General features: G+C 44.6%; 1 protein-coding gene across 23 annotated transcripts in view; it reads left to right on the top strand.

Moving 5' to 3' along the window:
* DNAI7 (dynein axonemal intermediate chain 7) overlaps positions 1 to 21407 on the top strand; it is an 85911-nt gene that overhangs the window by 35159 nt on the left and 29345 nt on the right. For 16 of the 23 annotated variants that reach the window (XR_016213590.1, XR_016213594.1, XR_016213593.1 and 13 more), the window contains one exon: positions 20538 to 20613. The exons of 6 other annotated variants lie outside the window; for them this stretch is intronic. Coding sequence is in view for 11 of the 17 variants with exons in the window: in XM_089304700.1 (XP_089160826.1) it covers positions 20538 to 20613 (76 nt within the window). In the remaining 6 variants the exon portion in view is untranslated. Of the gene's footprint in view, positions 1 to 7162; positions 7748 to 20537; positions 20614 to 21407 lie in introns of those variants that run through there. One more of the 23 variants, XM_089304704.1, reaches the window with a different exon arrangement.

Raw genomic sequence — 21407 nt, 5'->3', positions numbered from 1 at the left:
CCATCCTCCACTGCCCTCCCGGGCCACAGCAGAGAGCTGGCCTGGAAGAGGGGCAACCGGGACAGAATCCAGCGCCCTGACCGGGACTAGAACCCGGTGTGCCGGCGCCGCAGGCGGAGGATTAGCCTAGTGAGCTAAATTAGATGAGTGTTTGTTTACTGATTCATTTTTTTTTCTTTAGAAAGGGTTAAGAATTAGAGTAAAAATTTGACGTAAAAATAATAATAAAGTATGAATTCTAAGAACATACATTATTGAAAATTTCCATTTTAAATATCATCCCAGCATCACAAATTATGAAGACTGTATAGCAGTGTAGAAAATGAATATCACATAATGCTAAGTACAAGTAGTAGTATTTACAGTATAATTATAACATGAAACATCTTAAAGGTGTAAGGGGAGGAGAAGCCATAAATTTGTGAGTAACTGATTTTATAAAGGTGTGAAATGGGTGATTTAGTCTTTTAAGAAGCAGACACTGGATTAAGCTACCATCTACAATGCCCTCGTCCCATAAGAGTGCTGGTTCGAGTCCCAGCTTCTTTGCTTCAGACCAAGCTCAGATCCTGCAAATATGTCTGGGAGGACAGTGGATGATGGCCCAAGTACTTAGGTCCTTGCTACTCATGTGGGAGTCCCAAATGGAGTTCCTGGCTCCTGACTTGGGTGTGGCCCAACCTCAGGTGTTTTAAGCATAGCAGGAGTAAACCAGCAGATGGACTGTCTCTGTCTGGTTGCCTCTCTCTCTGTCACTCTGCCTGTTAAGTTAATTAAACACATCTTGTTTTAAAAAAATAATTTGGGCACAGTTGGTTAATCCTCCGCCTGCATCCCATATGAGCGCCGGTTCTAGTCGAGGCTGTTCCTCTTCCCATCCAGCTCTGCTATGGCCTTGGAAAACAGTAGAGGAGGGCCCAAGTGCTTGGGGCCCTGCACCTGTGTGGGAGACCCAGAGGAGGCTTCTGGCTCTTGACTTTGAATCGACCCAGCTCTGGCCATTGTGGCCATTTGGGGAGTAAACCAGTGGATGGAAGATACCTCTCTGTCTGTCTTTCCCTCTCATTGTCTGTAGTTCTACCTCTCAAACAAATAAAATCTTTAAAAAATCAGTTAATGTTTTACACAAGAATTTCATCTGATTAACTTAAAATTGTGAAAGCATTGTTAGAAACCATTTAACTTGTACCACTATTGAATTTATATAAATAAAGCAATTCTTATGTGCTTATATCTCAGTTAAAGTGACCTAACAAGGTATTCAATGTCTATCAGAAATGATTTATTATCATTCTGTTAATTATGGAAATAGTTTTAAAAATAAAAGAATATGGGGGCTGGTGCTATAGCATAGCAGGTAAAGCTGCCGCCTGGAATGCCAGCATCCCATATGGGCGATGTGGGCATTGTTTCAAGTCCCCGCTGCTCCACTTCTGATCCAGCTCTCTGAAATGGCCAGTCGAAGATGGCTCAAGTCCTGGGCCATGCACCCATGCACGAGACCCAGGGGAAGCTCTGGCCTGTGGAGTGGCCCAGCCCCGGCCATTGTGACCATTTGGGGAATGAACAAGTGGATGGAAAGCCTCTCCTTATCTCTCTCTGCGCCTCTGCCTCTGTTATTCTGCCTTTCAAATAAATAAATAAATCTTAAAACATTAGCATATGAATTTGCTACGATACCAAATGGTACATTTATAAAATCTTCTGAAGATTTTGTAATAGATTTGTCATCTATTACAGTAAATATTTTCTTCACTCTTAGCCAGTGAGCCTGAAAAAGTTTCAAACTAATCATTCCTCAGCTTGATTGACCCTGACCCTTATGTTTAAACCAAAGCTGGATATGGTTAATGTTGTATTGAACAATTCTAGCTTATGGTGAATAAAGGTACACTAATGCTTATATTGAAAATGCTATGTAAGCACACACACCAAGTAAAAACATTGTCCTGGATGCTAAAATACAGTGTTATAGGATATTGAGAGCATCTTTGAATAGAGTAAAAATGGGCAGGTGACTAAGTGATACGGCAAGAGAAATTGCTTGCCTTGATGAAAGGTGAAATTTCTCCAGAACTTGAGAAGTTGGGTCAGTTACTGTGTGCCTGGTAGGTGGAGGGAGCTTAGTGCAGGAATTTTAGGGTATTAGGAAGTTTTAAAAGAGAAGGCAAAGTGGATGGAGGATGTGTCTTAACTCTGTGTCACTGTCTCAGTCTGCCTTTGAAATAAAATTCAAACTGAACAGAAGGAGCAGGGATTGTGATGCAATGGGTTAAACTTGCACCTGCAACGTGGACATCCCGTGTGTGTACCAGTCTGAGTCCAGACTGCTCCACTCCAATCCAGCTCCCTACTAATGTGCCTGGGAGAGCAGTGAAAGGTGACCCATGTGCTCGGGCCCCTGCATCCATGTGGGAGAGCAGGATGGAGTTCTGGGGTCCTGGCTTTGGCCTGACATGGCTTTGGAGTAGCCAACTGCAGTATGAACCGTAGATGGAAGATCTCTTAGTCTATTTTTTCTGTTTATGTCTATAACTCTGTTTCAAATAAATCTTTAAAATTTTTTTAAAAAGTGAAAGTTAAATTGTCTCAGAATCCATGCTTCCAAGAATGGATCTTGTCCCTCTCACCAAATAGGCACGATGTGTATGTGTGCTGTGATTCTTCCAGAACCCCACAGCATTCTGCGAAAGCTCATATGAACAGTGCTGGAGTGTGTATCTTTCCTGAGATACAGAAGAACCCCAGAGTAGCGGGGAAGTGCACCTTGGCGGGAGGCGCATCTCCTCTTCTGAGGGAGCAGCAGGGTGGCACTGACTGCCCACCAAGAAGACTCCCCCAGCTAAGACTGTGTGTCACGCTAGGCAGGGGGGAAAGCAGAGAACTTGGTCTGCACTTGCCACATTGTGAACAACATGAGCCGTGTTTATTAAGTCTGAGTAGACATGCACTGTGTTTAAATTTTTATGGGATATGGTGCAACTAATTTTTCCATTTCCTTTTCTTTGTGTTTGGAGCTTTCTAGCTCCTCTATTCCAGTTCTTTATATAATATGCAGTGATTGTGAACTGTTGTGCCACTTTGTGATGGCACACTAGAGTCAGTTACTGTCGTCTGACAGGGGCTTGGTGCCTGTCACGCAGTCTTCCTCTATACTCCCTACCTCTACTTGTTCCAACCTCGAGTACTCACTATTCCAAGTTCAGATTACCTTTTTATTTTTTTTTAACTTCTACATATGAGCAAGAATATGCAGTATTTGTCTTTGCTTGACTTATTTCACTTGACATAATGATCTATAGTTCCACACATTTTGCTGCAAATGCCAGATGTATTTCTTGTTATGGACTAATAATGCTCCATTTTGTATATTTGACATATTTTCTTTACTCAGCCTTCGATGAATATCCAAGTTGATTTTATTGCTTGGTTATTGTGCATAATACAGCAGAGAACATGGAAAGACAGGTATTATTTAAAAAGATTTATTTATTTTGGATGTCAGAGTTACAGAGAGAGATTACATCCTCTGGTGCATTTCCCAATTGGTTGCAACATCCAGGACTGGGCCAAGCCAAAACCAGGAGCTAGGAGCTTCTTTCATTTCTCCCAGGTGAGTGGCAGAGGCCCAGCTACTTGAGCTGTCCTCTTCTGCTTTTCCCAGGGCATTAGTAGAGAGCTGGATTGGACGTGGAGCAGCCAGGACTCCAGTTGGTACCCAAATGGGATGTTGGCATCACAGGCAGTGGCTTAACCTGCTAGGCCACAACACTGGCCCCAGGTATCTCTTTGCTGTGTAGATTTTATTTTCTTTAGATAGATACTCAGAAGTGAGACAGTTGGGTCCCACCAACAGTGTTTAAGGGTTCCCTTTTTTCTACTTCCTTGTCACTTGCTATCATTTTGTCTTGTTTGATAATAGCATTTCTAACTGGAGTGAGATGGTATCCTGTGATTTTGACTTGTGTTCCCTGGTAGCTAGTAATGTCCATTTTGTCATGTATTTATTGGCTTTTTTTTTTTTTTTTTTGAGAACTGTCTATTAAGATCACTTACCCATTTCCTTACTGGATTGTTTGCTCTTGTTTTTTTGACATCTGTAAATATTGTGGATATTAATTGAATAGTGAAGCAAATGAAATAGTGCAAAGAGTACACCTGGCAGACGAGGCGGGTGTCTCACTGAAGAACTGAGAGCCCAGTCTGCATTGAGACTGGAGTTTCATGAATATGGGTAGGGGACCTCCATTTTTTTCCCTCCTCCCTGCTGGGTGAAGGGCTTCCTGGGCCTGAGATTCCTAAAGTTCCTCCCGGAATTTCATAATGGACCTAAATAGCCCCTTGGTCTAGGGTAGGGGCAGACTGGGGACCCTCCCATTGACCCAGCCAGATTACTGAACACATGGATGAAGGCTCATCTGTATTTTCTCCTGAGATGACATGCGGATGTGGAGCTGGTTACTCATATTCTGCTCTTGCTGTCTGTGCTGTGGTGTTTGAAAGTGACCTGGGGAAACACTGTCTTGTGCAATCCAGAGTGCTGGTCACCTCACCCAACAGGATAGGCCAGAAGCCCTGCCTCACAGCCATCTGTGGCTGGATGCCTTTTACTCTGTTAGAGACAGAATGAATAAGGACATTAGCGACATGTGGTCCACAGAGAAACAGCAAGAATATGGGAGTTACAGGGTCAAGGAGAGACAACAACCAGAATTTCCACCATCCATTGCTGGGCCAGAATTATTATCTACTGAGCCTGATGCTGGAGTTGTTGGGTCTCATTCAAGAAATGATGAATATGGTTTTGTACCTGTCTAGTTTGACCCAAAAACATTCTTGGAGTAAGACACAGACACCCCCTTGGGAAGCAGTTAGCATGTCCAACTGCCTGCCTAGTCAAAGGACTGGGCTTAGCAACCCTAGGCAGCATTTAACTGGGCAACACCCAAGCTTTGTTTTTTCCTAAAGGATGGGGACCCTGTTCCAGCTTCCTCTTGGGAGTCTGGTACAGGAACTTTACTGTTTTTCTGTACCTAGGGATTCGTAACCTGTTAATTTGAGAAATGTTGCAGCTGTCCCAAGGTTGTGGTAATAGGGATTGCTGCATGGCCTGTATGCTCCTGAGGGCCAGTCTCTCTTTCCTAGAAGTGAGGACAAGGCCAGGGATAAATTGCCTGGAGGACTAACTGCTTTCTCCCTGGATATCCAGTAGCCCTGTTTTGCTAGGGATTTAGGAATGTTAGTTAATAAATGTCCAGGGCCAGTGTCTCACATGGCGAGTGAGATAAGCGAGTACTGGATTATCTTTGCTCCTCTCAAGAGGTGGATTCTTGAAGTCCTCATGAGGGCCTGTCCAAATAGCTGCAGCACTGCCTATAAATCCTTATGACTTCACACATTGTCCAGGTTAGCTGTTGCTTTGTGCCTGTTTGCCAACACATTTAAAGCTAATAGGAATTGACAGGAGGCAGTTGTAGGTTTAATAATCACTGGGTTGGTTTAAAGGTCTAGCCAGGTATGTGTGGGGCCCAGACCTATCTAGCTCTGCACGTGGGGTTCTGGGAGAGACGTCACAAGGAGGTAGGAACTCTTTTGAGGAAGGTGTCCCATTGACTCCCACTGCCTGACTGGACAGGGAAGCAAGCTGGCCATTGAAGAAGTTGGTACTGAATAGGAAGCATCTCTGAAACGAAACTTGCAGTCTCACCCCGGACGTTGCGGACCCCAGTGTCCCCTCAGTAGCAGTGGTTACTCGGGAAGCCGGGCAGAGCAAAAGGCTTTTTGAGCTTAGGGCCAGCAGGGTATGTGGTTCTGATACGCGAGTCCTTCAATGCCAGGGCTGTTCTGTTTCTAGTGACCCAGCTCTTGGCAGAGCGGACAGGGCTCTTGGGAAGCTGGCTTCTGTCACAATAGAGAAGTAGGGTTCCCTCATGGAAAACAGGTGCTACCTGGGGGGACACTGGCCTTGTTGGGTCCTTTTGACCCCAGAATACCACAGAAAGCAACTCTCAGGTGGGCCTGCCTCCTCTCCTCTCTCTGCTGTTTCTGCCTGGTTCACTCCTGTTCCTCCTGGTCTACAAAAATAGACACGCATACAGTCTTTAGGATATCAGCGAAGGGGGTGCTCTGTCCCAACCCTCGTTTTTGAGGTTTACTTCTGACCATTTTTTGAGAATTTTTGCATCTATGTTGAACAGGAATGACAGCCTATAGTTTTGTCTTTGGTGAGGCTTTGTCTGGTTTTGGTATTGGGATAATTCTGGTCTGCTAGAGTGATTTGGAAAGGGTTCTCTCTCATTTAATTTTTTTGTGCAATACTTTGATAATTCTTTACAGAATTCAGCAGGAAAGCCATCTGGTGCTGGGCTCTTTTGTTGGGAGACTTTTTATTACTGATTTAATTGCATGACTCATTATTGATATGATCAGGTTTTCTGTGCTTCCACAGTTTAATTTTGGTGAGTCCTTTGTATACAGGAATTTATTTCTGCCAGGTTTTCAGTGAGTTGGCATATAGTTGTTCCTAATTGTCCCTAATGATTCTTTGTATTTCTGCAGTGTCAGTTATAATATCCTCTGTTTGAGATCTGAATTTGAATATTCATTTTTTTCTTAGTCTAGCTACAGGCTTACTGATTTTAACCCAACTCTTTATTTCATTGATATTATATTTTTTGTAGTCTATGTCATTTTTTTAAAAAAGACTGTGTATTTATTTGAAAAGCAGAGTAACAGAGAGAGAGAGAGAGAGAGAGAGAGAGATTGTCCATCTACTGGTTCACTCCCCAAATGACCACAACAGCCAGGAATGAACCATCCTGAAGCCAGGAGCTTCTTCCAGGTCACCCATGTGGGTGTGGGGGCCCAAACACTTGGGCCATCATCTACTGCTTTCCCAGGAGCATTAGCCGGGAGCTGCATTGGAAGTGGAGCAGACAGGACTCGAACTGGTGCCATATGGGAACTGGACACTGCATGCCAGGGCATTAACCCACTGCACTCCAGCACTGGCCCCAACTGTGCATTTCACAAGGCGTGTTATGTGTTATGCGCTCTAGATCAATGGAAGAATGATAGTTAAGTGATGAATGGTAGGTTTTGGCTTGAGGCTGATTGTTGTGAATGCCCTGTGTAGGAACAGGAAAATTTTTCTGTTTGACAGATGCCTAAGGCCCTCTCCAGGACATCTGGGAGTGCCAGAAGTGGTCTCTGCTACGTTTAGGGAAGGCCTGAGCCTGTCCGTAGAAAGTCTCTCAGCTTTGGACCCCGGAGCCCCCAGGAGTCTGTGGTGACGGACTTGGCTGCCACGACTGCAGGAGCCCCAGGAAGGCTGTGCTGCTCACAATCCACCGAGAATCCACAAGTGAGCGGGAAGCGGTACTGCTGATGGAGCTGGCATTTGTCATCCCAGCCACGTGGCAGCTGCCGTGGCTTTCAGTGCAGTGTCAAACACTAATTGTGTGTGTTGAGGGAAGCAAAATGTTTTCTAAACCTGGAGAACTGGCATATACATTCACAAAATCCAACACCTGTGTGTAGACTGTGGCTCACGTATCAGACCAGTAGGCAGACTTACTGTCTTCAGTTTTAGGGGAAGAAATTTCAGCTTCCTAAAACATTTTGTTTGTTGAGGGTGAACTGCTTGGCTTTAAAATTTTAGATTGGCACGCTTATTTTGGGGGCGGGGGGGTGAGCATCTTTTTTTTTTTTTTTTCAACTTTTATTTAATTAATATAAATTTCCAAAGTACAGCTTATGGATTACAGTGGCTTCACCCCGCATAACTTCCCTCCCACCCGCACCCCTCCCATCTCCCGCTCCCTCTCCCCTTCCATTCACATGAAGATTCATTTTCAATTCTCTTTATATACAGAAGATCGATTTAGCATATATTGAGTGAAACTTTCAACAGTTTGTACCCACACAAACACACAAAGTGAAAAATACTGTTTGAGTACTAGTTATAGCATTAATTCACAATGTACAGCACCTTAAGGACAGAGATCCTACATGAGGAGTAAGTGCACAGTGACTCCTGTTGTTGACTTCACAAATTGACACTCTTGTTTATGGCATCAGTAGTCACCCTAGGCTCTTGTCATGAGTTGCCAAGGCTATGGAGGTCTTTTGAGTTCGCCGACTCTGATCATATTTAGACAAGGTCATAGTCAAAGTGGAAGTACTCTCCTCCCTTCAGAGAAAGATACCTCCTTCTTTGATGACCTGTTCTTTCCAGTGGGATCTCACTCAAAGAGATCTTTCATTTAGGTCATTTTTTTTTTGGCACGCTTATTAATACTATACTTTCTCATCCTTCTGTAATGACAAAAAAGCTTGATATGTGAGACAATTAGAAAGGACAAGTATTTAGTTTTTTGTTTAAAACTTAAATCTCTGGCCGGCGCCGCGGCTCACTAGGCTAATCCTCCGCCTTGCGGCGCTGGCACACCGGGTTCTAGTCCTGGTCGGGGCGCCGGATTCTGTCCCGGTTGCCCCTCTTCCAGGCCAGCTCTCTGCTGTGGCCCAGGAGTGCAGTGGAGGATGGCCCAAGTGCTTGGGCCCTGTACCCCATGGGAGACCAGGAAAAGCACCTGGCTCCTGGCTTCAGATCAGCGCGGTGCGCCGGCCGCAGCAGCCATTGGAGGGTGAACCAACAGCAAAAGGAAGACCTTTCTCACTGTCTCTCTCTCTCACTGTCCACTCTGCCTGTCAAAAAATAAAAAATAAAAAAATTAAAAACAAAAAAACTTAAATCTCTTCCATTTGACACTGGTACAATTTCCTTTTACATGAACCTATTAAGAACTTGTCCACAGGGTCACGCTGTGGCATACTGGGCTAAGTCTCTGCCTGCGGCTCTGCATCCCATATGGGCACCTGTGCATATCCTGGCTGCTCCTCTTCTGATCCAGCTCCCTGCTAACCTGCCTGGGAAAGCAGTGGATGATGGCCCAAATCCTTGGGCCCCTGCACCCACGCAGAAGACCTGGAAGAAGCTCCCTGGGCTTCAGATCGGCCCAGCTCCAGCTGTTGTGGCCATTTGGGGAGTGAACCAGCAGCCGGAAGACCTCTCAGTCTGTCCCTCTCTCTGTAACTGCCTCTCAAATAAACAACTAAATAAATATTTTTTTAAAAAAAGGACTTGGCCACTAGAGGGCTCTTAATACCATATTTTAGTTAGTTTAAGCATTATAATATTGTAGGACGTGAATAATACTGTCTTTTTAATTAGATACAATATTTAGAAAAACCTAGCTGAAATATAGCATACTTATGAGAAATGGTTTTTATATGCTAATTATTTTCAGAAATATTTTAGTGTTTTAAGGGGATATATATATGACAGAATGTGAGTCTTTCCAGTGTTTTTTTGTTTTGTTTTGTTTTGTTTTTTTAAAGATTTGTTTGAAAGGCAGAGTTACAGAGAACGAGAACTTCCATCCACTGGGTCTCTCCCCAAATGTCTGGACCTGGGCCATTCTGAAACCAGGAGCCAGGAGCTTCTTTGGGATCTCCCACGTGGATGCTGGGGCCCAGGTGCTTGAGCCATTTTCTACTGCTTGCTTAGGTAAGTTAGCAGGGAGCTGGATCAAAAGTGGAGTACCCCATACTCAAACTGGCACACACATGGGATAAGTATTGTAGGTAGCAGCTTTACCTGCTAAGCCACAACGCTAGCCCCTCAACCTTTTTTTTTTTTTTGACAGGCAGAGTGGACAGTGAGAGAGAGAGACAGAGAGAAAGGTCTTCCTTTGCCGTTGGTTCACCCTCCAATGGCTGCTGCGGCCGGCGCACCACGCTGATCCGATGGCAGGAGCCAGGAGCCAGGTGCTTTTCCTGGTCTCCCATGGGGTGCAGGGCCCAAGTACCTGGGCCATCCTCCACTGCACTCCCAGGCCACAGCAGAGAGCTGGACTGGAAGAGGGGCAACTGGGACAGAATCTGGCGCCTCAACCGGGACTAGAACCCGGTGTGCCGGCGCCGCTAGGCGGAGGATTAGCCTAGTGAGCCACGGCGCCGGCCTAGCCCCTCAACTTTTTTAAAGAATAAATTTGGCAGAGGGAGAGGTAAGGAAATTGCCCGCCCACTGATTGACTCACCAAATGCCTGTAACAGCCAGGGGCCAAAGATTGGAGCAGGGACCTCAGCTAGGATCTCTCATGGGGGTAATGGGAGTCCAGCTGCTTGAGCCATCACTGCTACATTGCAGGCTCTGCATTGGCAGGGGCTGGAATCACCAGCTGGGAATTAAACCCAGGGACTTCCTTATGGGTGTGAGCATCACAGCCAGCGGCTGAACTGCTAGGCCCAGCCCCTGCCCAGGTCTTCCAATGTTAAAATCTTAATTTAAATGCAGTCTCTTTCTTGAAGATACTCTGACCAAAGGGATAAAGGATTTAACATAAATATTTTATTTATGACATTTATGTATAACATGAGTTGTAAAACATTTACAAAGCACCTGCTGCAATGAATTCTACATGATAATTGGTTTTAATGAGCTGACCATATTGTGAAGAAGGTTAGCAAACTTTCTGATGTGTGCAATAAAGGATTATGTGTGGGGATTAAGAGACAAAAATGAATCTGAAAGTTAAAAAACTGAACATCTTGGAAGGTAAAATTCTGAGATAAAATTTGACCTGAATCTTCTAATGGAGGTGCTTAAGGAAAAAGTTACTCTTGTGAGAAGGGAAGGTACGGGTTCATGAAGTAGCCTTTGAGATTTTGGTACTTCTTGGAATCATTGTAGATAACTTAAAAACGTGTTTATGAGATTAGTTCATGCAAGACAGCTGGTAGAAAAGTTCCCTGTTGCGGCGCCGGCACACCGGGTTCTAGTCCCGGTCGGGGCGCCGGATTCTGTCCCGGTTGCCCCTCTTCCAGGCCAGCTCTCTGCTATGGCCAGGGAGTGCAGTGGAGGATGGCCCAGGTGCTTGGGCCCTGCACCCCATGGGAGACCAGGAAAAGCACCTGGCTCCTGGCTCCTGCCATCGGATCAGCGCGGTGCGCTGGCTGCAGCGGCGGCCATTGGAGGGTGAACCAACGGCAAAGGAAGACCTTTCTCTCTCTGTCTCTCTCTCTCTCACTGTCCACTCTGCCTGTCAAAAAAAAAAAAAAAAAAAAAAAAAAAAAAAAAAAAAAAAAAAAAGAAAAGTTCCCTGATAGGCAACAGCCTACAAAACATTTATGTGGTCATACCCTGGATCTTGCTCTTACCTCCTCAGTTAATAAATATTTTGTGAATGGCTACCTCTGTGTGGTAGATGCTGTTCTGGCCCTCAGGAAATAGGAGTGAAAGGATAAACAAAGTTCCCACTCTGACAGTTTGTATACAAGTCAAGAGAAATCATCAACAAATAATTTTTTAAAAAATAGAAGACACTTGTAATAGATGCCTTGCACAAAGTTAAACAGAATTAAACTGATAGTGACTTTTGGGCAGTTTGGTTGGGCCTCTTTGATGAGGTATTGTTTAAGCTGAGACAGAAATGACAAGAAGGATCAGCTATGTAGTGATTAAGGTAAAAATACTTGAGTCTTCAGAAACAGTTACTATAAAGGTCATAAGACAGAAATAAGGACAAGTAGAAGGCAGAGGGTAGCCTGCGATAAGGTCAGTAAAGCAGGCAGAAGGCAGCTAAAGCAGGGTTTTGCAAGCCTGAGCGAGAGCTTGGCCTTTCAATACAGATACAGGGGGAAGCTTTTACAGCAGGAGAGTGACATGATTTGATGCATGGCTTGGGAAGTTTACACTGGCTACCATGGAATGATGTGTCAGGGATCGCAGTGTCCCGTGTCTACTGTTAGAACCTCCATCGAGGCATGAGAGGTCACAGTGGCTTGAAGAAAGGTGGTAGTAAGAGTTGTGGGGGCAGTTTACTGCAGCTCAGTTCACAATAGCTGAGGTGTGGAATCAACCCAGATGTCCTTCAGCTGATGACTAGATAAAGAAATGGCAGTATAATATAGTATGGACTACTACTCAACCATAAAAAAGAATGAAATCCTGTTTGTTGCAACACAATGAATGCAACTGGAAACCATGATACTTCATGAAATAAGCCAGCCCCACAAAGACAAATGCCATGTTTTTCCCTGATCTGTGGTAACTAGTAGAATACCCAAAGAATGTAATGTGTATAAGCAAAATTGACATTTTGAGATTTGATGATTGCTGACAGCGTTGTCTCTAGTGTTGAGGAACAGTGTCTTTTCTTCTTACTATTTGTTGAATTCTTTACTTAGTGTAGGGTTATTCTTATGAGTATAAAACAAAGTAGATCATTGTAAAAATTAAATACAGAAGGAAGGAGGAGGGAGGGTTGGAGTGTGGGCTAAAGAGGATAGAATGGGAAGTATTACTATGCTCCTAGATCTGTATATGTGACACACATGAATTTGTTCACCTTAAAAAAATAATGAAGGGAAAACCAGTTGAGGAAGGTGGCAGGTGTTAAGTTGGCACAACAGTTAACTCCTGGTTGGGGAGGCCTTCATTCCCTATCAGAGTGCTCCACTTCAGATTAAGCTTCCTGCCAATGCACTGTCTGGGTGGCAACAGTGATGGCTCAAGTAAATGAATCCCTGCTACTCACGTGGAAAACCTAGCCTGATGGAGCTTTTTTGACCTGGTTCAAGAGAGTGAGCCAGTGGGTGAAAGATTGTGTGTGTGTGTGTGTGTGTGCACCTTTCAAGTAAAGAAACTAAGTAAGTGGGAAGATGGATATGTTTTGGAGGTTAAACAAATAGACCTTGTTTTTATTTTGAGGGACTATGCAAATGGTGGTACAGCTTACTGAGGTGGACAGGATACAACAGAATAAGCTAGTTGAGAGCCGGCGCCGCGGCTCAATAGGCTAATCCTCCACCTAGCAGTGCCAGCACACTGGGTTCTAGTCCCGGTCGGGGCGCTGGATTCTGTCCCGGTTGCCCCTCTTCCAGGCCGGCTCTCTGCTGTGGCCCGGGAGGGCAGTGGAGGATGGCCCAAGTGCTTGCGCCCTGCACCCGCATGGGAGACCAGGAGAAGCACCTGGCTCCTGGCTTCGGATCAGTGCAGTGCACCGGCCAGAGCGCGCCAGCCGCGGCAGCCATTGGAGGGTGAACCAACGGCAAAGTAAGACCTTTCTTTCTGTCTCTCTCTCTCTCTCACTGTCCACTCTGCCTGTCAAAAAAAAAAAAAAAAAAAAAAAAGAATAAGCTAGTTGAAAGTGGCAGCCGAGTAAGAGTTTATTTGGGTCATGGTGTATGTAGAACACACAAGTGGTAATTTTAGGTAGAATCTGGAGTTGCAAGAAAAGTCAAATACAGCAACCCTGTGTGCCTAGGATGTACTGTACTTCTGGAGTCATTGCACAATGTGTTGGCCTAATGTGCCTCACTGGCTTACATATGGGAATCAGTGACATACACCTGGGACTTAAAGCCACAGGATATAATGAGATTTCAGCAGACTCAGGTTAATCACTTTTTCTTATTTAAGAGACAGGGAGAGGTAATAGGAAGACAAAGATCTCCCATCTACTGGTTTACCCCTTAACTGTCTGCCACAGCTAGAGCTGGGCCAGGTTGAAGCCAGGAGCTGGGTCTCCCACAGGAGTGGCAGGGATCCAACTACTTGAGCCATCAACTGCTGCCTCCCAAGGTGCACAGTAGCAGGAAGCTGGAGTTGGGGGCGGAGCCGGGACTGGAATCCAGGCATGAGGACCTCCTAAACAGCGTGCTCAGCACCGCGCTGAATGCCCAGCCGTCCCAGCAGCTTAATCACGTGTAACTTGGGTCCAAAACAAAGCAAGTAATGTCATGTTTTCACTTCTGAAGTTAAAATTTTGAATTAGCTTTTAATGAAGAAAATGGATTTAATGTCTCAACTTCTTTTGTATAGCCCTTTTTAGATGATGAATAAAAAGTGAAACCAATCGAATATTAACATTTATGCTGACATTTTGTAGATCAAATGGGCAATATCAAGATCAGCTATTTCATTAATAACTGTACAATTCTCTTCAAATACTTTGATTTTTATGGCTTTTTATTGGTTTAGTTACGTTTTTACATTTAAATCTTTCATCCATCTGGAATTTATTTTAGTATAAAGTGGGAAGAATGAATCTAAATTTATTTTATTGCAGATCTTAGCCAACTGTCTAAAAATTCTTAGCATATAAATCTAAGCTTTTCCATTCATCTGAAATGCTCTATGCTGAATTCCCAAGTGGCTCCTAACATCTACTTTTGGAATCTGTTTTCTGCTTTCACGGATCCATCTACTCATAATCAACGTTGTGTTTTTATATCAAATGCGATCACACACATAACAAAAGCATCTCCGTGTTATAATATCTGTGCATTCTTCAAGTTACAATGAAAGATGTTTTGCTGGCATTTCCATGAAGTTCGTCCATATCAGGAGACAGTCTGAGACTGAGTCAAAACATCAGTGAAAACTTTTACTTCCACTACGGTGTCTGCTTCATACTCTCTTAAGGTTTCCAAGAAAACGTGTTTTTGGAAAGTACTAGTTTTTATGAATTTGTAAATTTAATGTAATAAAAGTTCTAGTTGGCAGTTTTTGAGATTTGACAAAGCATTCTTAAAACATATCTAAAATTTAAAGGAAAAATGGGACCAACCAGTTTTATAAAAGAACTTTGGTTACCAGATATGAAAGCAATGGAAATAGGAATAAAGGAATGTGTTTTAAGCTTCGTGGCCAGCAAACAAAAGGAACTTTATAATGTGAGGCGCTGTGGAGGGTCCTGGGAGCACACGAGGCTGGTTATGCTCTGATGACACAGCTGCTGTGAGGAAGGTCACACCTTCTCTCTGAAATCTTAAGTATTGACTCTGCTGAAAGAAACTCACTATATGCAATTAGTAGGAGAAAAAAATAGGCATATTGATTTGTGCACATGAGTCATGCAAAGTCAGAAACTCAAAGGAAGGCTACAGTGGTTGAAGCTTAAATATCCTCTTCCCAGAAGAGAGGGAAGTCGGGGATACAGGGAATTTGCAGAGGGAGTAAGTGATTCTCAGGGGAGGTGAATGACCGTGAAGACAAGACAGTGGCCTGAGGAAAAGCCCTCTGGGCCCCAGGTATGGATTCTGACTGTCCAGACTGCAGGTAGAAACAGGAACTTGAAAGAAAACTCTGCTTGGGGTCATGGCAAAATAAGGGCAGGCCAGAGGTCCTTTGTTTCTGAGGCAGCGTCTTAGGCCTTCCAGTTCCCTGTAGTTCAAGTACGCAGCTTGCCAGAACACTGTCCTCACAGGTATCACTTTCTGAGCCCCAGCGTGGCCCTCACAGGAAAACATTCTAGAACAGTCAAGATTCAAGAGCTGGCCCTAGAGAGTAAACCCACCCTCTGCTTCCTTCATCGAGAAGTTGAACTCCAAGAATGAACAATTCAGCTTAGAATAATGTAAAATACATTTTTGAATTATGTAAAGGCAGTATAGTAAGTACAAGATTACTCCATTTCTCAGCTGAGAATATAGAAGCTGATAGACTCTTGTTTTTGCCCGCTGAAGCACTGTAGTTACCAGGGGGCAAGTTCAGTCAAGGAAGTCTGAACTGCTAATACCCCTTCAAGGTCGTAAACCAGTGTGGTCTAAAATCTTAGAAGAGTTCCGACTTTGAAGATACGAATTAGCCTCATCTCCTTATTGGTCTGGTATCTTTGGTATTTTTAATGATACTAATCCTTCCCACAAAGAAGAAATACAACTTATATTTTAAAGGCAGATAGTATCCAGAGGCTTCCTGGATGTCCCCCAGGCATCACAGATGTAACCTGTCCACAGTGGAGTTATTTCCTTTCCCCCATAGCTGTCCCTCCCCTCTTGTCCTTAGTTTCCAGTCTCCGCCTGTCGTTGAGCTGAATGCAGGCTTTCGGGCCTTGCTGACCTTGCCTCTGTATCCAGTCACCATCACAGCCGTGTTCATTTTACTGCCTGTGCTCTGTCGGGTGTGCACCTTGTAGTGGGCCCCGTTGCTTCTGCTTTGGGGTAGATCCGCTCTGCCTTGGGCTTCTATCACCTCACTGAACAATGCATTCACCGTCTGGCCACCATCATCGTTTCTTGGGCACATTTCTTCCTGTTCTCTACTGAAGGGCTTTTATGGGTTTCTTTGATGCACAGGAGAAGTTCAGAATGGCAGGCAAAGCCCCTGCGTCTCCCCAGGCTCAGATCTTTCCACCATCCCAGCATGCCTCGCTCTCACCACAGCTGGAACGTGGGGCACTTGGAACCCTCTGGTTTTTTGCCTGCCTTAGGAGGATAAAAATTCCTTGAGAACCTTGCATTTTTCATTGTTTCTGAATATCCAGGTCCAGCAATGCCTGTACAACTTAGAATCTATATAAATATCAGTTCAGTGAGTGAGTGTTTCACAGTATGATGGAAAGAGCTAGAGGAGAACACAGCAGTGTTACAATGGTTCAAGAAGACAGCAAAGCGTGATGGTGACGAGAGTAAGGGAGAGGATAGTTTACTAAGGGGACTGTGTGTTGTGGTTGAGTTGGAAATCCTGGTGGCGTTTAGTGGTGATGAGTTTCAGGCTCGCGTTCTGGAATTAGGGTATTTTGTTGCTGCAGAAGTGCTGGTGGTGCTTGAGGTCAAATGAAAGTTGCTTGATATACTCTAGTCGGCAGTCATTGGCGCACGTATATCAGATGTTCATAGTAATAACAAGGCATTTATCAAGTGCTTTCTAGTATATGTTATTTTATTTCCATTTTTTTATTTGACCCCCTGAGCAGGTAACTCCCTGAGCTTTGGTTTCCTTATCTTGGAAATCTTTTCCAAGACATATTATGTCTGGTACACCATTAAGTCCCAGTGATGATGCGGTTAGGAATTTTAAGCTAAGAATGCTTAAATGACTTGTTTGAGGACAGAAAGGTCAGTTAGTGGCAAATGTAAGCATAACATTGTTCCGCCTGCCCTCATTGTAGTACTCTTTTGACTGTAACAGACTATAACGAGATACTACCTTCCTTAATATCTTCTGTATCACTTGGTGCACGGCATCTTGAATTTCCTTGTGAGGCTTACCCAAAATAGACTTTAGAATAACTAGAAGGGGAGCGTGTGGCAGCCCTTGGTGTGTGGCAAGGCCTTATACGGCCCCACATGGGATGGGGACAGCCAGGCTGACATGCGGCTCTGGGCTTGCCCCACTGTGAATGGGAGGCCACACAGGCCCCAGGCCGGCCTGCATCTCTGCCGGGCCCCACCTGGCACAGGCAAGGGCACCATAAATAGACTTTGCCTACTCTCATGACTGAATATATAAATTTGCAAGAAATGCATGCACAAAGATTTTTACATGACAGTCTATGAAAGAAACATGTGATAATTCTTCAAGGCGCATTTCTCCCCTCATTTATACAACAGTGTTGACCATGTAGGGTCCCCAGGGTGTTGTGGGCTGTTTCAGCTGGCACCTGGGAGGGTCTCTTCTCCCTGTAGGTGATTGTTCTGTGAAGCCCTCATGCCGTCCTCTGTCTGCAAGTGCAGAAGCTGTGGTAGAGTCTCCCAGAGGTTTTGAATGGACAGGAGTATTTAGAACAGCAAGTGGGAAGGGAAATGTTAGCCTCTGTTACTGTCTCTGCTCGTGCTTAGCAAATTCCTGTTGTCCTCCCAGCTGGGTTTTCTGTGTCCAAAACTAACTGCACATTTTCCATAAAGAAGTATCCCTGCCAGTGCTGTGGCTCACTAGGCTAATCCTCCGCCTAGTGGCGCCGGCACACCAGGTTCTAGTCCCGGTCGGAGCGCCGGATTCTGTCCCGGTTGCCCCTCTTCCAGGCCAGCTCTCTGCTGTGGCCCAGGAGTGCAGTGGAGGATGGCCCAAGTGCTTGGGCCCTGCACCCCATGGGAGACCAGGAAAAGCACCTGGCTCCTGGCTTCGGATCAGCGCGATGCACCGGCCGCAGCGCGCCGGCTGCGGTGGCCATTGGAAGGTGAACCAACGGCAAAGGAAGACCTTTCTCTCTGTCTCTCTCTCTCACTGTCCACTCTGCCTATCAAAATAAATAAATAAATAAATAAAAATAAATTAATTAATTAAAAAAAAAAGTATCCCTGTCACTGGGAGGAATCAAGCCTTTCCGCTTGACATGGGGGATTGAGTCCTTGAGAAAGTTCACTGTGGTGACGCTGTCGTCCTTCCTGCAAGGGGTGGATTTGGTGCACTTCGATGGTCACTAATCAGATGGAGAGTTGCAGTGGCCTCTGTCTTTCCCAAGCTCTAGTCGGCATCAGAATCACCGGGAATCACAGCGGGTGGTCTCTGGCTTGGTGGTTTTGGAGTGGAGTCCAAGAACCTGCGTTTCTCACTGCTTGTCGCACGATCTCCATGCTGCAGACCTGGAGACGCCCAGCCCTGACCCTCAGGCAGTGGGAGTAGGATGGTGTCATCCCTGTGTTCTGCCTGGGGTGGGTTCCGGATTACGCCTGCCTCGAGGATGTCCACTGTCACTGTGGAGCTCGTGGGGCACTCGCTTCACCTTGCATTTGTTTATTTTGTTATAAAAATCTTGTGACTTTCTAGGGTGGCTATAATCTAATGTTGGCAGGAGAAACTGAGACCCTCATTATCAGTGGGAGTGTGAAATTGGTACAGCCATTTTGGAAAACACTCTGGCAGTTCCTCAAAAAATAGACATTCCACATACCAGCAGTTCTCCCAGGCATGAGGCGTCTTCAAACAATACATGGAAAATGTATATGATATCAACCCTGTGCATGGATTTCAGGATTATTTGCACCAAGTGTGGGCGTTTGGTGTAGTGGTTAAGATGTTGGTTAGGATGCCTGCATCCCATATCAGAATGTCTGGGATTGTATTCTAGCTCCAGCTGCTGATTCTGGCTTCCTGGGAAGTAGCAGGAGATGGCTGTAGCAGTGTGGTCCCTGTCTGGGTTGAGTTGCTGGCTCCCTGCTTTGGCATAGCCTGGCCATGATTCTTGCAGGCACTGGGAAGTGAACTGGTGGATATGGAGCTTTCTCTGTCTTTGTGCCTCTCAAATTAAATATATATATATATATATATATATATATATATATGGCATCACATTTTTGAATTCTATTTTCCATGAACTTTTGAAGTCCCTTCTTAGGTCCCAAGAGAATTGAAAACATATCCTTGCTCTATGTGACTGTTCATGGTAGCGTTATTCATAAAAGGCAAGAGGTAAAATAACCCAAATGTCAGCCGATGAATGAATGTGTGGCATATCCATACAATACTGTATTATTCAGCCTTAACAAGGAATGAAGCTGCATGCTAAAAGTGGGTGAACTTGTTTTTTTTTATAAAGTGTTTCTTTTCCATCCATATGAAAGAGTGACAGGCAGACTTCGACCTGCTAGTTCACTCCCACATGCCTGCAGTAGCCAGAGTTGGGCCATGCTGAAGCCAGGAACCAGGAACTCGCTCTGGGTCTCCCACAGGGGCAGCTGCCTCTCAGGGTGCATCAGCAGGGAGCTGGATCACAAGCAGAGGTGCTGGGACTCAGACCACTCTGCTATGGGTGTGGGCATCCTGAGCAGCAGCTTCCCCATCTGTGCCACTGCACCTGCCCCCTTGGGTGAACCTTGAAAGCATGATAAGTGAAAGAAGCCAGTTACAAAAGCCGCATACTGTATGGTTCCACCTACGTGAAATGCCCAGAATAGGAAAATCCATAGAAATGGAAAAGTTCGTGTTTGCCAGGAGCTGGTAGGGTGCTGGGCTTGAAGAATGAGAACTGACTGCTAATGGTTGGGCTGTGATCACAGTGGTGATGGTTGTACAACTCTTTCAAGCTATTGAGCACACTGAATTGTAAAAGGCAAATATGGCATGTGAGTTATATCTCAATATAACTGTTGATGGGAAAAATAAATTCTGCCATTGGGGCCAGCGCTTTGGCGTAGTGAGTAAAGCTGCTGCCTGCAGTGCCGGCATCCCATATGGATGCTGGTTTGAGTCCCGGCTGCTCCACTTCCGCACCAGCTCTCTGCTATGGTCTGGGAGAACAGTAGAGGAATACTCAAGTTCTTGGGCCTCTGCAGCTGCATGGGAGACCAGAAGAAGCTCCAGGCTCCTGGCTCCAGATCAGCCAAGTTCCAGCCGTTGCGGACATTTTGAGAGAGAACCAATAGATAGAAGACCTCTAACTCTCTCTGCCTCTCTGTAACTCTGCTTTTCAAATAAATAAATAAATATTTAAAAAAATAACTAGAGAGCTTATTATCACATTTAAGCAAAATTGACCCATTGGCTAAACCATATGGAAATATACGTAATATTCTTATAGCTTGCACTGCTTTCTAGTTTCTGCATTTTACACTTGAGGATTTTCCTTGAAGAATCTATGTCTATGGAAATGTGCTTTCATTTTAATTGCTTTTTAATATACTGCTTTTGAATCCAGTTCTGTGCTAGACAGAGTGGCAGTGTGGGCCCCCACATTAAGACAGAAGACACTAGATGCAGGACTGGAGCAGACAGAATAATCACACCTGTCTGTCCTTGTGTTTTCTTATAGGTTTCTGTCAAGGAAGAATCTGAACCCCCAAAATGTGAACCGAAGATAGCATTACTAAGTAAAAAAATTTCAGCAGGTATTCTAAAGTACATATTTGAGACTTAATATTATTGAAATTTTCTTCTTATGTGATCATTGTAAAGAACAATTCAGATACAGCAAGAAGGTTTTAAAGTAAGAATTCCCCATAGTGCTTCCTCAGAAATAACCAAGGTTAACTGATTTCTTTTATTTGCTATTTCTCGATTTTTAATAATGCTATGGAATTATGTATCTAATTCCACAAATGTTTTTATGGAAAGTTACTTTTTTTCTACCTAATATGTTACATACATTGAGCACTATATATTCTTTTTTTCTTTTTATTTTTTTAAAGCTTTTATTTAATGAATGAATTTTTCATACGTACAGCTTTGGGAATATAGTGGTTCTTTCCCCCATACACGCCCTCCCACCCCAACTCCCATCCCACCTCCTACTCCCTCTCCCATCCCATTCTTGGTTCATTTTTAGTTTGATTTTATATACAAAGGACCAACTACATTTTTTAAAAAAGATCTTATTTATTTGAAAGACAGAATTACAGAGAGAGGTAGAGACAGAGAGTTCTTCCATTCGCTGGCTCACTCTCCAGATGGCTGCAATGGCCAGAGCTGTGTTGATCTGAAGCCAGGAGCCAGGAAGTTCCTCTGGGTTTCCCACGCAGGTGCAGGGGCCCAAGGACCTGGGCCCTCTTCCACTGCTTTCTGAGGCCATAGCATACAGCTGGATCGGAAGAGGAGCAGCTGGGACTAGAACCAGTGCCCATATGGGATGCTGATGCTTCAGGCCAGGGCTTTAACCCGCTGTGCCACAGTGCCAGCCCTGACC

Source organism: Oryctolagus cuniculus, chromosome 9, assembly GCF_051225735.1.
Source record: "Oryctolagus cuniculus isolate XC-2025 breed Fujian yellow rabbit chromosome 9, ASM5122573v1, whole genome shotgun sequence".
Lineage (NCBI taxonomy): Eukaryota > Metazoa > Chordata > Mammalia > Lagomorpha > Leporidae > Oryctolagus > Oryctolagus cuniculus.
This window is presented reverse-complemented; position numbering and strand designations above follow the sequence as displayed.